The sequence below is a fragment of the Scyliorhinus canicula genome, chromosome 6, assembly GCF_902713615.1.
Source record: "Scyliorhinus canicula chromosome 6, sScyCan1.1, whole genome shotgun sequence".
Taxonomy (NCBI): Eukaryota; Metazoa; Chordata; class Chondrichthyes; order Carcharhiniformes; family Scyliorhinidae; genus Scyliorhinus; species Scyliorhinus canicula.
The window spans coordinates 172,965,738-172,982,033 of record NC_052151.1 but is presented as its reverse complement, the minus strand read 5'-3'; the positions used below and the strand labels follow the sequence as shown (position 1 = coordinate 172,982,033).

Below are 16,296 nucleotides of genomic sequence, written 5' to 3'. Positions count from 1 at the left end.
CGACTTTAGTGTCGTCTGCAAATTTACTCACCCATCCTTCTGCGCCCTCCTCTAGGTCATTTATAAAAATAACAAACAGCAACGGCCCCAGAACAGATCCTTGTGGTACGCCACTCGTAACTGAACTCCATTCTGAACATTTCCCATCAACTACCACTCTCTGTCTTCTTTCAACTAGCCAATTTCTGATCCACATCTCTAAATCACCCTCAATCCCCAGCCTCCGTATTTTCTGCAATAGCCGACCGTGGGGAACCTTATCAAATGCTTTACTGAAATCCATATACACCACATCAACTGCTCTACCCTCGTCTACCTGTTCAGTCACCTTCTCAAAGAACTCGATAAGGTTTGTGAGGCATGACCTACCCTTCACAAAACCATGCTGACTATCCCTAATCATATTATTCCTATCTAGATGATTATAAATCGTATCTTTTATAATCCTCTCCAAGACCTTACCCACCACAGACGTTAGGCTCACCGGCCTATAGTTACCGGGGTTATCTCTACTCCCCTTCTTGAACAAAGGGACCACATTTGCTATCCTCCAGTCCTCTGGCACTATTCCTGTAGCCAATGATGACCTAAAAATCAAAGCCAAAGGCTCAGCAATCTCTTCCCTGGCTTCCCAGAGAATCCTAGGATAAATCCCATCCGGCCCCGGGGACTTATCTATTTTCACCTTGTCCAGAATTGCCAACACTTCTTCCCTACGCACCTCAATGCCATCTATTCTAATAGCCTGGGTCTCAGCATTCTCCTCCACATCTTTTGGGTTTTGAGGCAAAACCCACACAAACACACGGAGAATGTGCAAACTCCACACGGACAGTGACCCAGACCTGGGATCACACCTGAGACTTCGGCGCCGTGAGGCTGCAGTGCTACCCACTGCACCACCGTGCTGTGCTTCTGGGGCATATTCTGATCACACATAATCATTAAATGATTGCTTAATTGATGCTCCATTCTGCTTCAGTATCCCATCAATTGGGGCAGCACGGTAGCCCAGTGGTTAGCAGTTGCTTCACAGCTCCCGGGTCCCAGGTTCAATTCCCGGCTTGGATCACTGTCTGTGCGGAGTCTGCACATTCTCCCCGTGTCTGCGTGGGTTTCCTCCGGGTGCTCCGGTTTCCTCCCACTGTCCAAAGATGTGCAGGTTAGGTCGGTTGGCCATGCTAAATTGCCCATAGCGTCCAAAAGGTTTGGGTGGGGTTACGGAGATATGTTGTGTATGGATAGGGTGGAGGTGTGGGCATATTTTGGGTGCTCTTTCCAAGGGCCGGTGCAGACGATGGGCCAAATGGCCTTCTTCTGCATTGTAAATTCCATGATTCTATGAATTGCAAAGGCATACATTATATTGGTGCACACTATTGACTGCATAATGCAGTCACACCATTAGCATTAGTACATTTACTTTATTTGCACTTGCTACTGGGTTAACACTAGTGATGATCCAACACTATTGCCCTTCCCAAGCTGCAATTAGTAGATGGGGTGAGCCTTGTGAAATAATGAGGATCTTTTGGTGATGTTGCTCATGTGCTGATGTTTAGTAAGGAGTTCCAGGATTACAGAACAGGAGCATATATGTCAAAATGTATCAGGTGGACGGCACGGTGGCACAGTGGTTAGCACTGTGGCCTCACAGCTCCCGGGTTCAATTCCGGCCTCGGGTGACTGTCTGTGTAGAGCGTGCACTTTCTTCCCGTGTCTGTGTGGCTTTCCTCTGGGTGCTCCGGTTTCCTCCCACAGTCCAAAGATGCGCAGGTTAGGTGGATTGGCCATGCCAAATTCCCCTTCGTGTCCAAAAAAGTTTAGACGGGGTTGCGAGGATGGGGTGGAGTCATAAGTAGGGTGCTCTTTCCAAGGGCCGGTGCAGACTCGATGGGCCGAATGGCCTCCTTCTGCACTGTAAATTCTATGAAATCAGGGCTGTGTGAGACTTGGGAGGGAAACGTGGATATGCTGCCACACTCCCTCCCCCCCACCCCCTCCTTGTGGCAGCAGAGGTCACAAGCTGCGGTCGCTGCTGCCGACAGGCGAATACAATGGGATTGTGCTGACTGGTTCATCTGCTGACAACACCCTGATTTTTCAGGCTGCAGTCTTTGTCAAGGTGTTTTGAATTTTAATGAAAAACAAAATGTTCAATGCAAGGATGATTCCTGCTAACTTTTTTGAGCTTTATTCTTGACTTTCTGGAAACATGCAGCACAAAAGAAACCATTCAGCCCATCGTGTCCGTGCTATCCAATTTGTCCCATTGTACCCCCACCCACCCACCCCCTTACTCTTTCCCCCATCTCTCAGCATTTTTTTGTTCCATTCAAGTTTTTATCCAATTCCCTGTTGAAAGTCATTATTGAATCTGCCTCCATTGCCCTTTCAGGCAGCACCAGATCACAACTTTGCATTAAAACATTCCTCATTTCCCCTCGGATCCTTTTGCCAATCAACCTGTCCCATCTGGTGACGAACGCACCTGTTGAATCTATCAATCTGCACCCTTCCCAAACACCCCCCGCCACCCTCTTTCTCCCCCTCCCCCCCCCCCCCCCCCCCCCCCCCCCCCCCCCCCCCCCCCCCCCCCCCCCCCCCCCCCCCCCCCCCCCCCCCCCCCCCCCCCCCCCCCCCCCCCCCCCCCCCCCCCCCCCCCCCCCCCACCCCGCCCCGCCTCATACCCACTCATCCACCCAATTAGTTTTGAACATATTGGCAGCACGGTGATGCAGCAGTTAGCATTGCTGCCTCGCGGCGCCGAGCTCCCAGGTTCAATCCCGGCTCTGGGTGACTGCCTGTGTGGAGTTTGCACATTCTCCCCGTATTTGCATGGGTTTCGCCCCCACAGCCAAAAGGTGTGCAGCGTAGGTGAATTGGCCACGCTAAATTGCCCCTTTAGTGAAAAAAGAGGGCATTCCTAGTTTCTCCAGATCCCTAAAGTCCCTCATCCTTGATAATCATTTCATTAAATTTCCACACAATGTCAGGCCTCAACATTCTCCGTAAAGATGTGGCACCCAGAACTGGACACAATAAGGGGCAGCACGGTGGCGCAGTGGTTAGCATTGCTGCCTCAGAGCGCCGAGGTCCCAGATTCGATCCCGGCTCTGGGTCAGTGTCCGTGTGGAGTTTGCACATTCTCCTCGAAACTGCATGGGTCTCGCCCCCACAACCCAACAGATGTGCAGGGTAGGTGGATTGGCCATGCTAAATTGCTCCTTAAAAAAAAAGTAACTCCAGCTGAGGCTGAACCAATGATTTAGAAATGTTCAGCATAACTTGCCTTTGTACTTTACGCCTCTATTTATGAAGACTCTGACTGCTTTTTTTCACCTGATCAACTTGTCCTACCACCTTCGAAGATTTGTGTTGGTGAACCACCAGGTTTCTGGAATCTCCATGCACTTTAAAATTGGACCATTTAATTTACGAATTTGTGCTACTGCTTGGTATGGTAATGGGAGTGGTTGCCCCTTCCTTCTGCCAAGCAACCATTGGGGAGTGCCTGTGCTGTACTGCAGGGAGTAAGATGGTGTCAAGCCTGTAAATATCTCAACCTGTGTGCTCAATAAAGTTCATCTTTGTTTGCAACAAACCCGCTCCAATCTCTGTATCGCACTTGGATTGAATGACGTGCCCTAGTTCTGCTGCAATGTATTGGAATTGCTTCAGTTTATTGCTCGTTGCCATTCATGCCTCAAGCCTAATGAACAGTTAGAAATTATGATATCAAAGTAGAACATGAGGCAACATGCGAATGATTGGGTGACTTCACGTAATTGAGTAAAATTAACACAAAACAGTGCAGTTCAGGATTTTAACAGAACTGGTGAGGTAATAAGCTTCCATGTTTAACCGTTCTAAAAATAAATTAAAGACAAATCAAAATCTAAAACCTACACAAGATGATATTCAGGCAAATATGTAGCCACCTTAACTGCTATACTGAGGTGAAGCAAGGGTAAGGTAGGTGTGTGTGGCAACAAGTAGCTTTAACAATACTCTTATGGTCAAAGGTTACGTGAAAGAAGAATTTTACATGTCATTTTCAAATGTGAAGTCAGATGATCTCTAATAATGATTCGGGCAAGGTAATCACTAATGCACACTTCAGTATAGCAGAAGTGATCTTTTTGACCTCTGTAATTTAGCACATAATACAGACACTCAATAATATTTCAATCAGTATTGCAATTACTATACACTCCTTACATCCTCATAGTGGTCCTCTATTTCCTCCTCAGCCTCCTGTTCGGGAGTGGTTCTGCAACTGCTCCATTTGTTGCGGCATGGAGGTCTTTTGGATTCTTGTTCACAGGAAGGGATTTGCTGTTCAGAGAGTGAAGAAGCCCAGTATACATCATTTGAGTCCCAGCCAATAATAGCACAGTTTGTTGGTGATTGAGATTGGGAGTTTAAGGAATCCTATCAGCAAGAAATTGGGCTTAAATGTAGTGACTACGCATGTAGAGAACCAAGAAATAAAATGTTCAATTACAAGTTTCTCGAATACATGCAGATGTCATACCACACGGCTTAAGGAAATGATTGCCAAAGGTTTCAATGACCACGTTGCATATATTGATTTGATATACACTGTCCTTTTTACATTGTCCTCATCCAGTAATTGAAGCCATTTCACTCAGCAAAAAAGCAACGCAAGATACAGTAATCAAAAGCAAATAGTTCACAATCCCATTCAAATTATTTCAACAACAAATTGGCATTTAGTTATTGGAGGATTCAAAGCATTACTGCACAGTTATCTCCATTAATAGAACAATTTAACGATGTGTCTGATCAATATTTAGTTTAGAATATTCCCCTTCGTAAACACTATGATTTGGAATGTATCGCTCTAGTGCATGGTAGGATCATCAGGAATGCTTTCCGTGTTTGGTATCACATGCCAACCTCCAGTACTCCAACTACAAAATAACTGGATGCCAAATAAACCCCATGTTTATTGTGGCCTGATAGCGCACACATACTGAACAGATTTGATGTTTTTTCATCCTTTTGCTCACATTATCTATTAAAAGCTGAGACCTTCCCAATTGATGCCAATTTAAAGGCAGCTTTTGATGTTGGCCCAAGCATACTTGACTCTCTGTTGAGCATACCCAAACTTACTTAGTGTAACATACCCCCAAAGTATGCTTCTATCTCATCTGTTTGTGCCACGTTCAAACATCCTGGACGGGATTCTCCAACTCTGGGCCGTGTCGGAGAATCGGCAGGGGGGGGGGAGTGCGATTCACGCGACGCCGCTGGTTCGCCTATTCTCCGGTGAACTGAGAATCGATGCCTTTGGCGCCAGCGCGGTCGGCGGCCGCTCTACGCGGGCCCCTCGGCGATTCTCCGCGTGTGATGGGCTCAGTGCCCGCCGAATTAGGCCGAGTCCCACTGGCGCCGTTCACGTGTGGTCCCACGCGGCGGGACCTCGGCGTTCATGTTGCGGGAAGCCACCACCATAGCCTGGCCCGCGATCGGGGCCTACTGATCAGTGGGCAGGCTTCTCCTGGTGGGGGCCTATGTTCCTCTGTGTCGGGCCCCTGTAGCTCTCCACCATGTTGCGTCGGGTCCAGCGCAGAGAAGGCAATTGGCGCATATGCACGTGTTAGCGCCAGCCATAGCGCGCATGCCTGAGTTCGCGCCGGCTGCAGCGCACATGTGCGAACCTGCAGCGCCCATTCTGACGCCGGCATCGGCAGCTGGAGCTGCGTGAAGCACACCAGTGCCTTGCAGGCCCCCTGTGCGGCACAGGATCGCTGCTCCTGGGGGCCTGTTGACGCCGTCGTAAAACACAACAGCGTTTACGACGGCTTCAACACTTAGCCTCAGGGTCAGATAAATTCCTGCCCCCGACGTGGTAAATTTATGATTTTTTTTTTAATTTAGTGCTCGCCATTAGAGATGGCTAACATTAGGGCAGCATGTGGCGCAGTGGATAGCACTGGGACTGCGGCGCTCAGGACCTGGGTTCGAATCCTGGCCCTGGGTCACTGTCCGTGTGAAGTTTGCACATTCTCCCTGTGTCTCCCCACAACCCAAAGATGTGCAGATCAGGTGGATTGGCCACATTAAATTGCCCCTTAACTGGAAAAACAAATAATTGGGTACTCTAAATTTTTTTTAAACCCAAAAAAAAGAGATGGCTAACAGTAGGGGCTGGTTTAGCACACTGGGCTAAATCGCTGGCATTTAAAAGCAGACCAAGGCAGGCCAGCAGCATGGTTCAATTCCCATACCAGCCTCCCCGAACAGGCGCCGTAATGTGGCAACTAGGGGCTTTTCACAGTAACTTCATTGAAGCTGACTTGTGACAATAAGCAATTATCACTCAGAGAAACATTCAAACACCCTGTGATTAGCTTTTTCTTTCATTCTTTCATGCGATGTGGGTACCACTGGGAAGGTCAGCATTTGTTGCTCATTCCTGATTATCTTTGAATGGAGTATCTTGGTCAGCCATTTCAGAGGGCAATTAAGAGTCAACCATATTGCTGTGGAGTCACATGTAGGTCAGGTCAGGTAAGGATGACAGGTTTTCCTCCTTTAAGGCAATTAGTGAACCAAATAAGCTTTTACAATAATCGATGATAGTTTCATGGTCATCTTTACTGAGACTAGTTCCAATTTAATTTAATTACATCAGCTTCCACGATGGGATCTGATCACGATGGGATCCCATGTCCCCAGAGTACTAGCTTTGGTCTGGATTACTAGTCCAGTGACATTACCACTAAGCCATAATTTCTCTGAACCGAAACAAAATTTCACATTTTTAAAGAAAGATAAGCTTTACTGTATATAAAACGGAAAGTTAAACAAAGCCAATACCAAAATCGTAACACTAAAGTTTATAAACGTTAAGGCTATAAACCTAGTTCTATTTTCTTCCCCTCAAGATATAATCCTTATTAGTGTCACAACCAGGCTTATGTTAACACTGCAATGAAGTTACTGTGAAAATCTCCTAGTCACCACATTCCGGCACCTGTTCGGGTACACAGACGAAGAATTCAGAATGTTCAATTCACCTAACAGCACATCTTTTGGGACTTGTGGGAGGAAACGGGAGCACCCGGAGGAAACCCACGCAGACATGGGGAGAAGGTGCAGACTCCACACAGTGACCCAAGACGGGAATCAAACCCGGATCCCTGGAGCTGTGAAGCAACAGTGCAAACCATTGTGCTACCATGCTGCCCAATACTTTATTGAATGTTTGTTTACTTGTTTTTCTGGAACAAACCAAAGGTATGCCACAACTCACTGGAATTCACTTTAATCCTCTTCAGCATTCCCAGCTATTATCCAAGGTCTAAGACCTTGGAGGTCCTTAGCCTTTTAGCTTAGCAATTCCGCAACCTTTCTCCAAGACATGAAACTATGGACTCTGCAATTCAAGAACAGGAGCCTCGCTGCTTTCTTGCTTCACATTTTAAAATTTGAAAATCCCTGGGCTCCAATAGCCCGCTCGTTGCCCTCTGTCCCACAACTGGCTCACAGCCCCTGAGAGAATTACTTTCGCGCGCTGCATATTGCTGTTTCTGAGCACCCGTTCTAACTAATTCAAAGTAGTATTATGGTGGTACTGCCATGTTTGGGATTTTTGCAAAGCATTTTTACAGAGAAACGATTTAGCAAATTGTTACATTTAAATATTGGAGCTTAAGGCAAACTGCATTCACACTAAGTTATATTTTAAGCAGCACTGGGTTTTAAAAAAGTAATTAAAGGAGCATTCATCTAGCTACTGAAGTCTGTAAACAATAAGCACTTTGTTATTCTGTCTAATTGCTAAAATATCTCACAACCATTGCATTGGGAACTCCATTGTCCCAGGATCATCTGCTACACACCCTACCCTTTGGTGGTGAACACACCAAAATAATAGAGAGACAGAGATTTTCAGGTTTTGAAACACAATGTTGACCAGGCATGGTTTTTACAGGGGTTGAGAAGGTTATGCTACACAAGGGAAGTTAAAAGTTATTTTATTGGAGGCAATTCACTGATAATAGGGAGGGGAACATATTCATTATTACGCAAAGAAGGTCAGCCATAGGTCAGTGGTGACATTCCAAGTCAGAAGGTCATAGATTCAAGCTCCCACTCTGTAAATCTGAGCATGTGACTGACACATGAGTACACTACGAAGGGTGTGCTGATTTGTTGGATATGCCATCTTTCAGATGAGACATTAAACTTTTCAATTGGATGTATTAGCTCCCATAGTACTGTTCAAAGTTGTTCCAGTGTCCTGGCCCATGGTTGTCCTTGCCAGCATCTACCCATCCCCTACATCACTAAGACCGTTCAATTTGACAATTTGACAAATTTTGCTCTGAAAAATTCCCACTCAAGAAGCAAGATGCTGTTAAAACTCACTTGAAATGATCCAGAAATGGCAGAAAAGACAGACGTTAAGCTCAAGCTAAAATCTCCAGCGGATTTTCAACAGAGCTAGCAACTTGCAACCAGGAGGGTGAGATACAACCTTTTTAAAGTTTCAGCGAAGCCAGTCCTGTGAAGTATTTATCTTAAATAAAATGAAATGAAATGAAAAGAAATGAAAATCGCTTATTGTCACAAGTAGGCTTCAAATGAAGTTACTGTGAAAAGTCCCTCGTTGCCACATTCCGGTGCCTGTTCGGTGAGGCTGGTACAGGAATTGAACCATGCTGCTGGCCTGCCTTGGTCTGCTTTAAAAGCCAGCGATTTAGCCCAGTGTGCTAAACCAGCCCCAGTCTGGTTTAGCACACTGGGCTAAAGAGCAGTCAGGCAGGAAACATAGTTGCATGTTCGTCTCTAGCCCAACCTTGGAGACGATGCCCCCTCCACATGGAACCCGAGTCCAGAATGCAAAAGAAAAACAAATCAAACGCACCGAACCCCCATTTAAACGTCGGCCCAAGGGACTGGCAAAACCTTTGACCTCCAGGCCAGCGAAGCCTCTGCCCTCCCAACCTGCAGCAGACTGCCACCATTCTATTGGCCTCATAGTTGCGATCTGACATGCAACCATTTTACAGTTTCTTCCTCCTCTTGGTCCATCACTGCCATTTTAAAAGTTGCGCCAGCCATTTTGAAATCCTCTGATCTCTTAAAGGGACACCCACATGTCCAAAGCTTATCAATCATGCATCAAAATTCCAGTGCACAAAATCTAACAGGACATTTGCCATCCTTGAGAAGCGATTTATCACATAATTTGACCGCATCAGGTATCAGCAAAAATCGAGAGCAACAGCAGATTTGTGCTTTATATTTTACTGGTTTGGTGATATTGTGAACTGTGTAATGATCATCCAGTGAATTAATGAATCCAATATCAGTCTCAGGGAACGGGTAAGACCCTTTGATGGATATTTTAATCTTCAAGCTGAAGAACCAGCAAAACACTACACCCAAACAAACCATATAAAGGCGCCAAAGTGACACACAACAGGCCAGAACACCTTTTATTGGGATCTTGGGCCAAAAAACACAGATGATTTATTTGCCGACGAAGTAGACATATTTCCTGATCCAAACCAATGGCTGGAAGTAGACAAGAAGAAAAAAGTCACAGGCAGATCTATTTATGGGGAGGACGGCCAACGCCCTTTACTTTGCCTTCCTAATCGGCCGCCGGGCAATCCTGCTCGGCTGGATTGCTTTTTAGCAATCACCACCCAAAGCTGAGGACTGGCTGTCCGACCTATCGGAATTTCTCCAAATGGAGAAAATTAAATTTGCCATCCGAGGGACGGAAGAAGGCCTCTACAAAACATGGGAGCCATTCACTGGGTTGTTCCAAGTCCTGTTTGTGCCCAACAACTAAGAATCCAAAGAACAGGAGGGGGTATCCAAGACACAGTAAGGAAGATTGGGGGGGGGGGGGGGGGGGGGGGGGTGGTCAGGGAAACATGAAACTCAACCAAGTCCAATAAGAGAAACATGAGACACAAGATGGCGGGGGTGGGAGGAGCAACAACCTGAACCAAATTAGGTGGGGGGGGGAGTGGTAAAGACAAAGAGAAAACCGATGGGAGGGAAAACACAGGGGACCACAATTGCCACTGCTAATACCGTAAGGAGGAAAAAGAAAGGAAACTCTGACGTATGTTTTAAATAGGTGAAGCCGTGTAAATAGTTTTACTTTGTATTTTTCTTTCGCTTCTTTCTCTCTTTGTTTTTGTTTCATCTCCCAATTTATGCTCATATTTATAGATCTGCTCTGTAAACCCAAAAGTCAATAAAAACATTTTAAAAAAAGAACAAAAAAGCCTTGCACCAGGTGGGCCAGAAGAAAACATAGATAAAGCTAAAAATGTTTGTTTCAAAGCCGGCTGAAATATCAGGCACAGCAGCAGACAAGAAAGGCACTCACCAAACATCTTGGCTTGAAAGACTCTTGGACAAACTGATATGCATCCCTTGAAAAACATGAAGAGTTGGCAAAGCCCTTGAAGGCAACTTCAGAGAAAGCTGTATTGGAGCTGACTGATATGCAGCTCAAGAAATCAAGAGCAGAACGAGAGAATAAACATTTGAAAGAGTAGCTACTTGTCCTTCAAGAGCAGATTCAAATATAGTCCATTCCCCCTTGGCAATGTGACTAAATATAGAACAGCTTGCGCAACAGAATGGCAAAAGAGGCTCGATGAGACTCTGCTGAATTACAAGACTCAACACAAAGTACTTGAGCCACGCAATGAAAAGGAAAATCTGTTGGAGGACCTTCACATGCTACAAGTGTCCCTCAGGCCTCAATATGTCCCTTGGGAACATCACAAAGCAAGACAAAATAAATTTACTGCCACTCTGAATGACCAACCAGTTTCATGGAAGATTCAAGAATGTTCACTATTCTGGGAAGAAGCCAAGAGGGACAACAACGAGACTGCAGTTTTGAATGAAACATCTACAAGGAACATTGGAACAACATTACATCCCCAAAAAGGTCGACAAACAAATGAAGATCAAGAATATTAAATGGCAAGCAAAGGTCGAATTTCTCACCGAAGAGCGGGAGCTCTTGTAAAACCAATTGGCAGAAGAGCAATCATAGATTGTGAAACCAAAGAGTAAATGCAGGAAAATCTCAGCAGGTCTGGGAGCATCTGTCGGGAGAGAAAAGAGCTAACGTTTCGAGTCCAAATGGCCCTTTGTCAAAGCTAAAAGACAGAGAAAGTGGGAAATATTTGTACTGTGGAGTGAGAATGAAAGATGAGTCATAGCCACAGAAACCCAGGGAAGCGTGGTGCGAATAGTCACAGAAAGCAAGAGGAAAGAGCGCTAATGGCAGTCCCCAGAGAGAACAAAGGTGTGAGAGGCCAAACAGCAGAGGGTAAACTGTGACAGATGTAGATGTGGGGAGAGGGGAAGCAAAGGGGAGAAAGGGTAAGGAAAGGTGGATAAGATGGGGAGGGGGTAAATATATATAACGAAAGACAAGAAAGAAATAAATGGTAAAAGACAGTTAAAATAAAATGGGATGAAAACAAATGGGCCGAAGTGGGGTAGAGTTAATCATCTGAAGTTGTTGAATTCGATGTTGAGGTACCTCCAGGATATACAACATTCTTCCAATTGCTGCTCTCGCTATATCCTGAAAGCCACACTCAGTGCCATGCGGCACCACATGAAGACACTCGACATCTCTCTCCAGCAGCACCATCTTACTCTCTCTCAAAGCTGTCCCTGTCCCCAGTTTCATTTCATCCTTCGCATCATTCGATGCCTTAACAAGAATCTTTTCCTGTTTCTTGCAAATGTTAAGGAACGCAAGCTTCAACAACCTATCAACACCACTGCCCATCCTAGGCCCTCCACCAATCCCAATCCCTCGTACCCCATTTCTCCCAGACTAAGCCCTTGCCGCATATTCACCATACCCTCCAACCTTCCCCTCTCTGTGGCTGAGCGTGCTGTTCTCAGCAAAGGATTCAGCTTTGTACCCTTACGCCCCCACCTAAATGAATTCCAGGCTCGACATTATGTTGAACTCTTCTTTCGTCACCTTCGTCTCTGTGCCCATTTCTTTGGGCAAGAGTCCTCTCGTTCCACTGATCCTTTCATGAGCCTCCAACGTACTGCCTCCAAGTGGGCACCCCCGCCGGGACAATTACCTGCCCTCCATCTTTTCAATGAGAACTGTCGACGGCCGTCGTAATTTTTCATCCCCCCTCACCCATTCCAATCTCTCTCCTTCCAAACTTTCTGCACTTCACTCCGTCAGGTCTAACCCCGACTTTGTCCTCAAACCTGCCGACAAAGGGGATGTTGTTGTCATCTGGCGCACTGACCTCTACATCGCAGAGGCTGAGCGCCAACTCTCAGATACCAACTCTTCCTCCTACCTCCCCCTGGGCCATGACCAGACCACTGAACATCAAACCATTATCTCCAACACCCTTGCGACCTCATTTCCTCTGGATACCTTCCCCCTACGGCTTCCAACCTCATAGTCTTCCAACCCAGGACAGCCCGCTTTTCCTACTTCCCAAAATCCACAAAAAGGACTGTCCCGGCAGGCCCATTGTGTCAGCATGCTCTTGCCCCACCGAACCTATTTCCTCTTATCTTGACTCCATCCTCACTCCTCTAGTCCATTCCCTCCCCACCTACATACGGAATTTCTCTGATGGCCAGTGTCACATTGACAGCTTCCAGTTAGCGGGCCTTAACCGCATCCTATTCACCATCGTGGTGCAATCTCTCTACACCTCCATCCCACACCACGATGCCCAGGGTGCTCTTCGCTTCTTTCTCGAAAAGAGGCCTGGACAATTCCAATCTGCCACCACTCTCCTCCGCCTGGCTGAACTCGTTCTATCTCTCAATAACTTCTCCTTTAATTTATCCTATTTTCTCCAAATCAAAGGTGTAGCAATGGGTACCCACATGGGTCCTAGCTACGCTTGTCTTTTTATGGGGTATGTGGAACATTCCTTGTTCCAGGCCTACCCTGGTCCCCTCCCATAACTCCTTTACCGGTATATTGATTACTATTTTGGTGTCGCTTCGTGCTCTCATCCGGACCTGGAAAAATTCATCAACTTTGCTTCCAGTTTCCACCCCTCCATCACTTTCACCTGGTCCATCTCAGACACTTCCCTTCCTTTCCTTGATCTTTCTGTCTCCATTTCCGGCAATAGACTATCTACAAGCCCACTGACTCCCCCAGCTTTCTGGACTGCAGCTCTTCGCACCCTAAACCCTGTAAGGAGTCCACCTCTTTCTCTCAGTTCCTTCGCCTCCATCACATTTGTTCAGGTGGTGCCACTTTCCAAAATGGTGCTTCGAAAGGGTGTTCCTTCTTCCTCAACCATAATTTCCCACCCACAGTTGTTGACAGGGCCCTCAACAGTGTGCTGCCCATCTCTCGCGCCACTACCCTCATCCTCTCCCCTCCCTCCCAGAACAAGAATAGAGTCCCCCTCGTTCTCACATTTCACTCCACCAGCCTCCGTATGCAAAGCATAATTCTCCGCCATTTTCGCAAACTCCAGCGTGATGCCACCCCCAAACGCAGAAACCGTTCCCTGCGAGATAGTCTAGTCCACTCCTCCATCATATCCAACACCTCTCCCATCACCCATGGCACCTTCCCATGCAATCGCAGAAGATGGAACACCTGCCCCTTTACCTCTTCCATGCTTAACATCCCAGGCCCAAAACACTCATTCCAGGTTAAGCAGCGTTTCACTTGCATCTCTTCCAATTTGGTCTACTGCATTTTCTGCTCCCAATGTGGTCTCCTCTATATCGGAGAGACCAAACGCAGACTGGGTGATCTCTTTGCTGAGCATCTTCGGTCTGTGCGCATTCAGGACCCTGACCTTCCCGTTGTTTGCCATTTTAACAAAAGACCCTGCTCCCATGCCCACATGTCTGTCCTTGGCCTGCTGCAATGTTCCAGCAAAGCTCAACGCAAACTGGAGGAACAACATCTCATCTTCCAGTTAGGCACGCTACAGCCTTCCGGTCTCAACATCAAATTCAGCCACTTCAGATGATTAGCTCTACCCCACCTCAACCCATTTGTTTTCATGACATTACATTTTAACTGTCTTTTACCATTTCTTTCTTTCTTGTCTTTCTTTATATATATTTAACACACCCTATTTTATTCACCTTTCCTTACCCTTTCTCCCCTTTCCCTCCCCCATCTCCATCTGTCACAGTTTACCCTCTGATGTTAGTTTCTCTGCTGTTTGGCCTTTCATGCATTTTGTTCTTCCTGGGGACTGCCATTAGCACTCTTTCCCCTCGATTTCTGTGCTATTAGCACCTGTTTCCCTGAGTTTCTGTGGCTATGGCTCATCTTTCATTCTCACTCCACAGTATAAATATTTCCCACTTTCTCGGTCTTTTAGCTTTGACAAAGGGCATCTGGACTCAAAATGTTCTCTCCCTACAGATGCTGCCAGACCTGCTGAGATTTTTCCAGCATTTTCTCTTTGAATGCAACCGATAGCTGGATGGATACCACTCCGGTCATCCCAGAATGGAACAACTACCACTTACAGCGCCAAACAACTGTTGTAATAACCCAACTGACCAGGAGTGGCGCAACACCTGCCAACTATAACCAATGATCCACCATCAAGATCAACAGCCCCGAGATCCTACCATTCTCCCAAACAGCACAGCAAGTGAGACAGGGCAGGTGAACATGATCTCCAAACCATCTCAAACACTGATTTTAAAGACTAAAAGGGGGTGGGGGGGGGGGGGGGGGGGGGTGGATGGCGGGAGATGGGGTCATATAGGAAGCATGATGCCACATTGGTTGGTGGTGCTGCCTCACGGTGCCAAGGACAAAAATTTGATTCCGTCCTCAGGTTACTGTCTACATGGAGCTTGCCCGTTCTCCCTGTGTCTGCGTGTGTTTCCTCCGGGTGCTCCGGTTTCCTCCCACAGTCCAAAGATGTGCAGGTTAGGTGGATTGGCCCACGATCAATTCAAGGGGTTATGAGGATAGGATGGGGGAGAGGGGCTGGATAGAGTGCTTTTTTGGCAGGGTCTGTGCTGACTCGATGGGCTGAATGGACTCCTTCTGCACTGTAGGGATTGTATGGAATTCTGTCAATCCATGCTGCTAATGTTGTAATGTTAATCACAAATTTGTTTAGAGGAGTTACGGTTGTAACACTGAAGTCAAGTACACATGACCAAGTACAACACAATACTTGGCTCAAACTGCAACTATTCTCAGTCTACATCCAAGTCTATGAAGACTTGGGGAGAGGTGTTGCAGAAGGATCTGGTACATTAAGGGTTAACCTGAAACTAAGTATAGTGTTGCCCACTTGTGATGTAAGAAGACACCTGACCTAGAGCTTCGGTTGGCAGTGTGGAGCACGGAGTAACATGTAAAGACATGCCATGGAATCCTCACTATACCTGTGCCTACTGCAAATATGCACACAGTTTAGTAATGTTAATAAAGACTTTCTGGTAATTTCCACAAGACTGCTCAATGGTGCCTAAGCAATGCACACCTCAATGGAGACAACCGAACAAAACATATTGCTTCACGTGCTGTGAGAAATAGTGGGCAGAATTTAGTCAGCGAGACAGGGCACAATATCCCATGAGAGTTGGGAAAAGCAATTCCCGCTGGCAAGATGACGTTCCCCAATTTCCATGTTCCTTAATCTTAATAATCTTTATTGTCACAAGTAGACTTACATTAGCACTGCAATGAAGTTACTGTGAAAAGCCGCTCGTCGCCACACTTGGGCACCTGTTCAGGTACATGGAGGGAGAATTCAGAATGTCCAAATTACCTAACAGCACATCTTTCGGGACTTATGGGAAGAAACCAGAGCACTTGGAGGAAACCCACGCAGACACAGGGAGAACTTGCAGACTCTGAACAGACATTGGCCCAAGCAGGGAATCGAACCTGGAACCCTGGCGCTGTGAAGCCACAGCGCTAACCACTGTGCTACTGTGCCGCCCTTGCTGATGGCGTAATGAGGTACCCGCACAGAAAGGTCGGGAACCTCATTTAAATACATAATTAGCGAGCCCTCCCACATGGACGTCACCCCTTACTAAATTGTGCACCTCCGAAGGGCATAACTCCAACAAACCACAGGGTGTAAATGAGGGGCACCACAGAGGGCAAGGGGGGAACCAGATAAGTGGAACCTGGGTCCGGTGCTGGGCAGGAGGGGGGAGCGATTGTGTCTCAGCGTCTCAGTATTTTTCGGGGTCAATCGCAGGCCTTAACGGCCCATCACTGCTTTAGTCCTCCAGGTCTCAAAGGATCTCGCAGCGTGT

General features: G+C 46.7%; 1 protein-coding gene across 2 annotated transcripts in view; it reads right to left on the bottom strand.

Annotated features, from left to right (window-relative positions):
* The window catches only part of lrrc1 (leucine rich repeat containing 1), a 281,388-nt gene that overhangs the window by 30,292 nt on the left and 234,800 nt on the right, over nt 1–16,296 (bottom strand). For both annotated transcript variants that reach the window (XM_038800456.1, XM_038800454.1), the window contains exon 15: nt 4,222–4,434. In XM_038800456.1, coding sequence (XP_038656384.1) covers nt 4,222–4,434 — 213 coding nt within the window. The remainder of the gene's footprint in view (nt 1–4,221; nt 4,435–16,296) is intronic.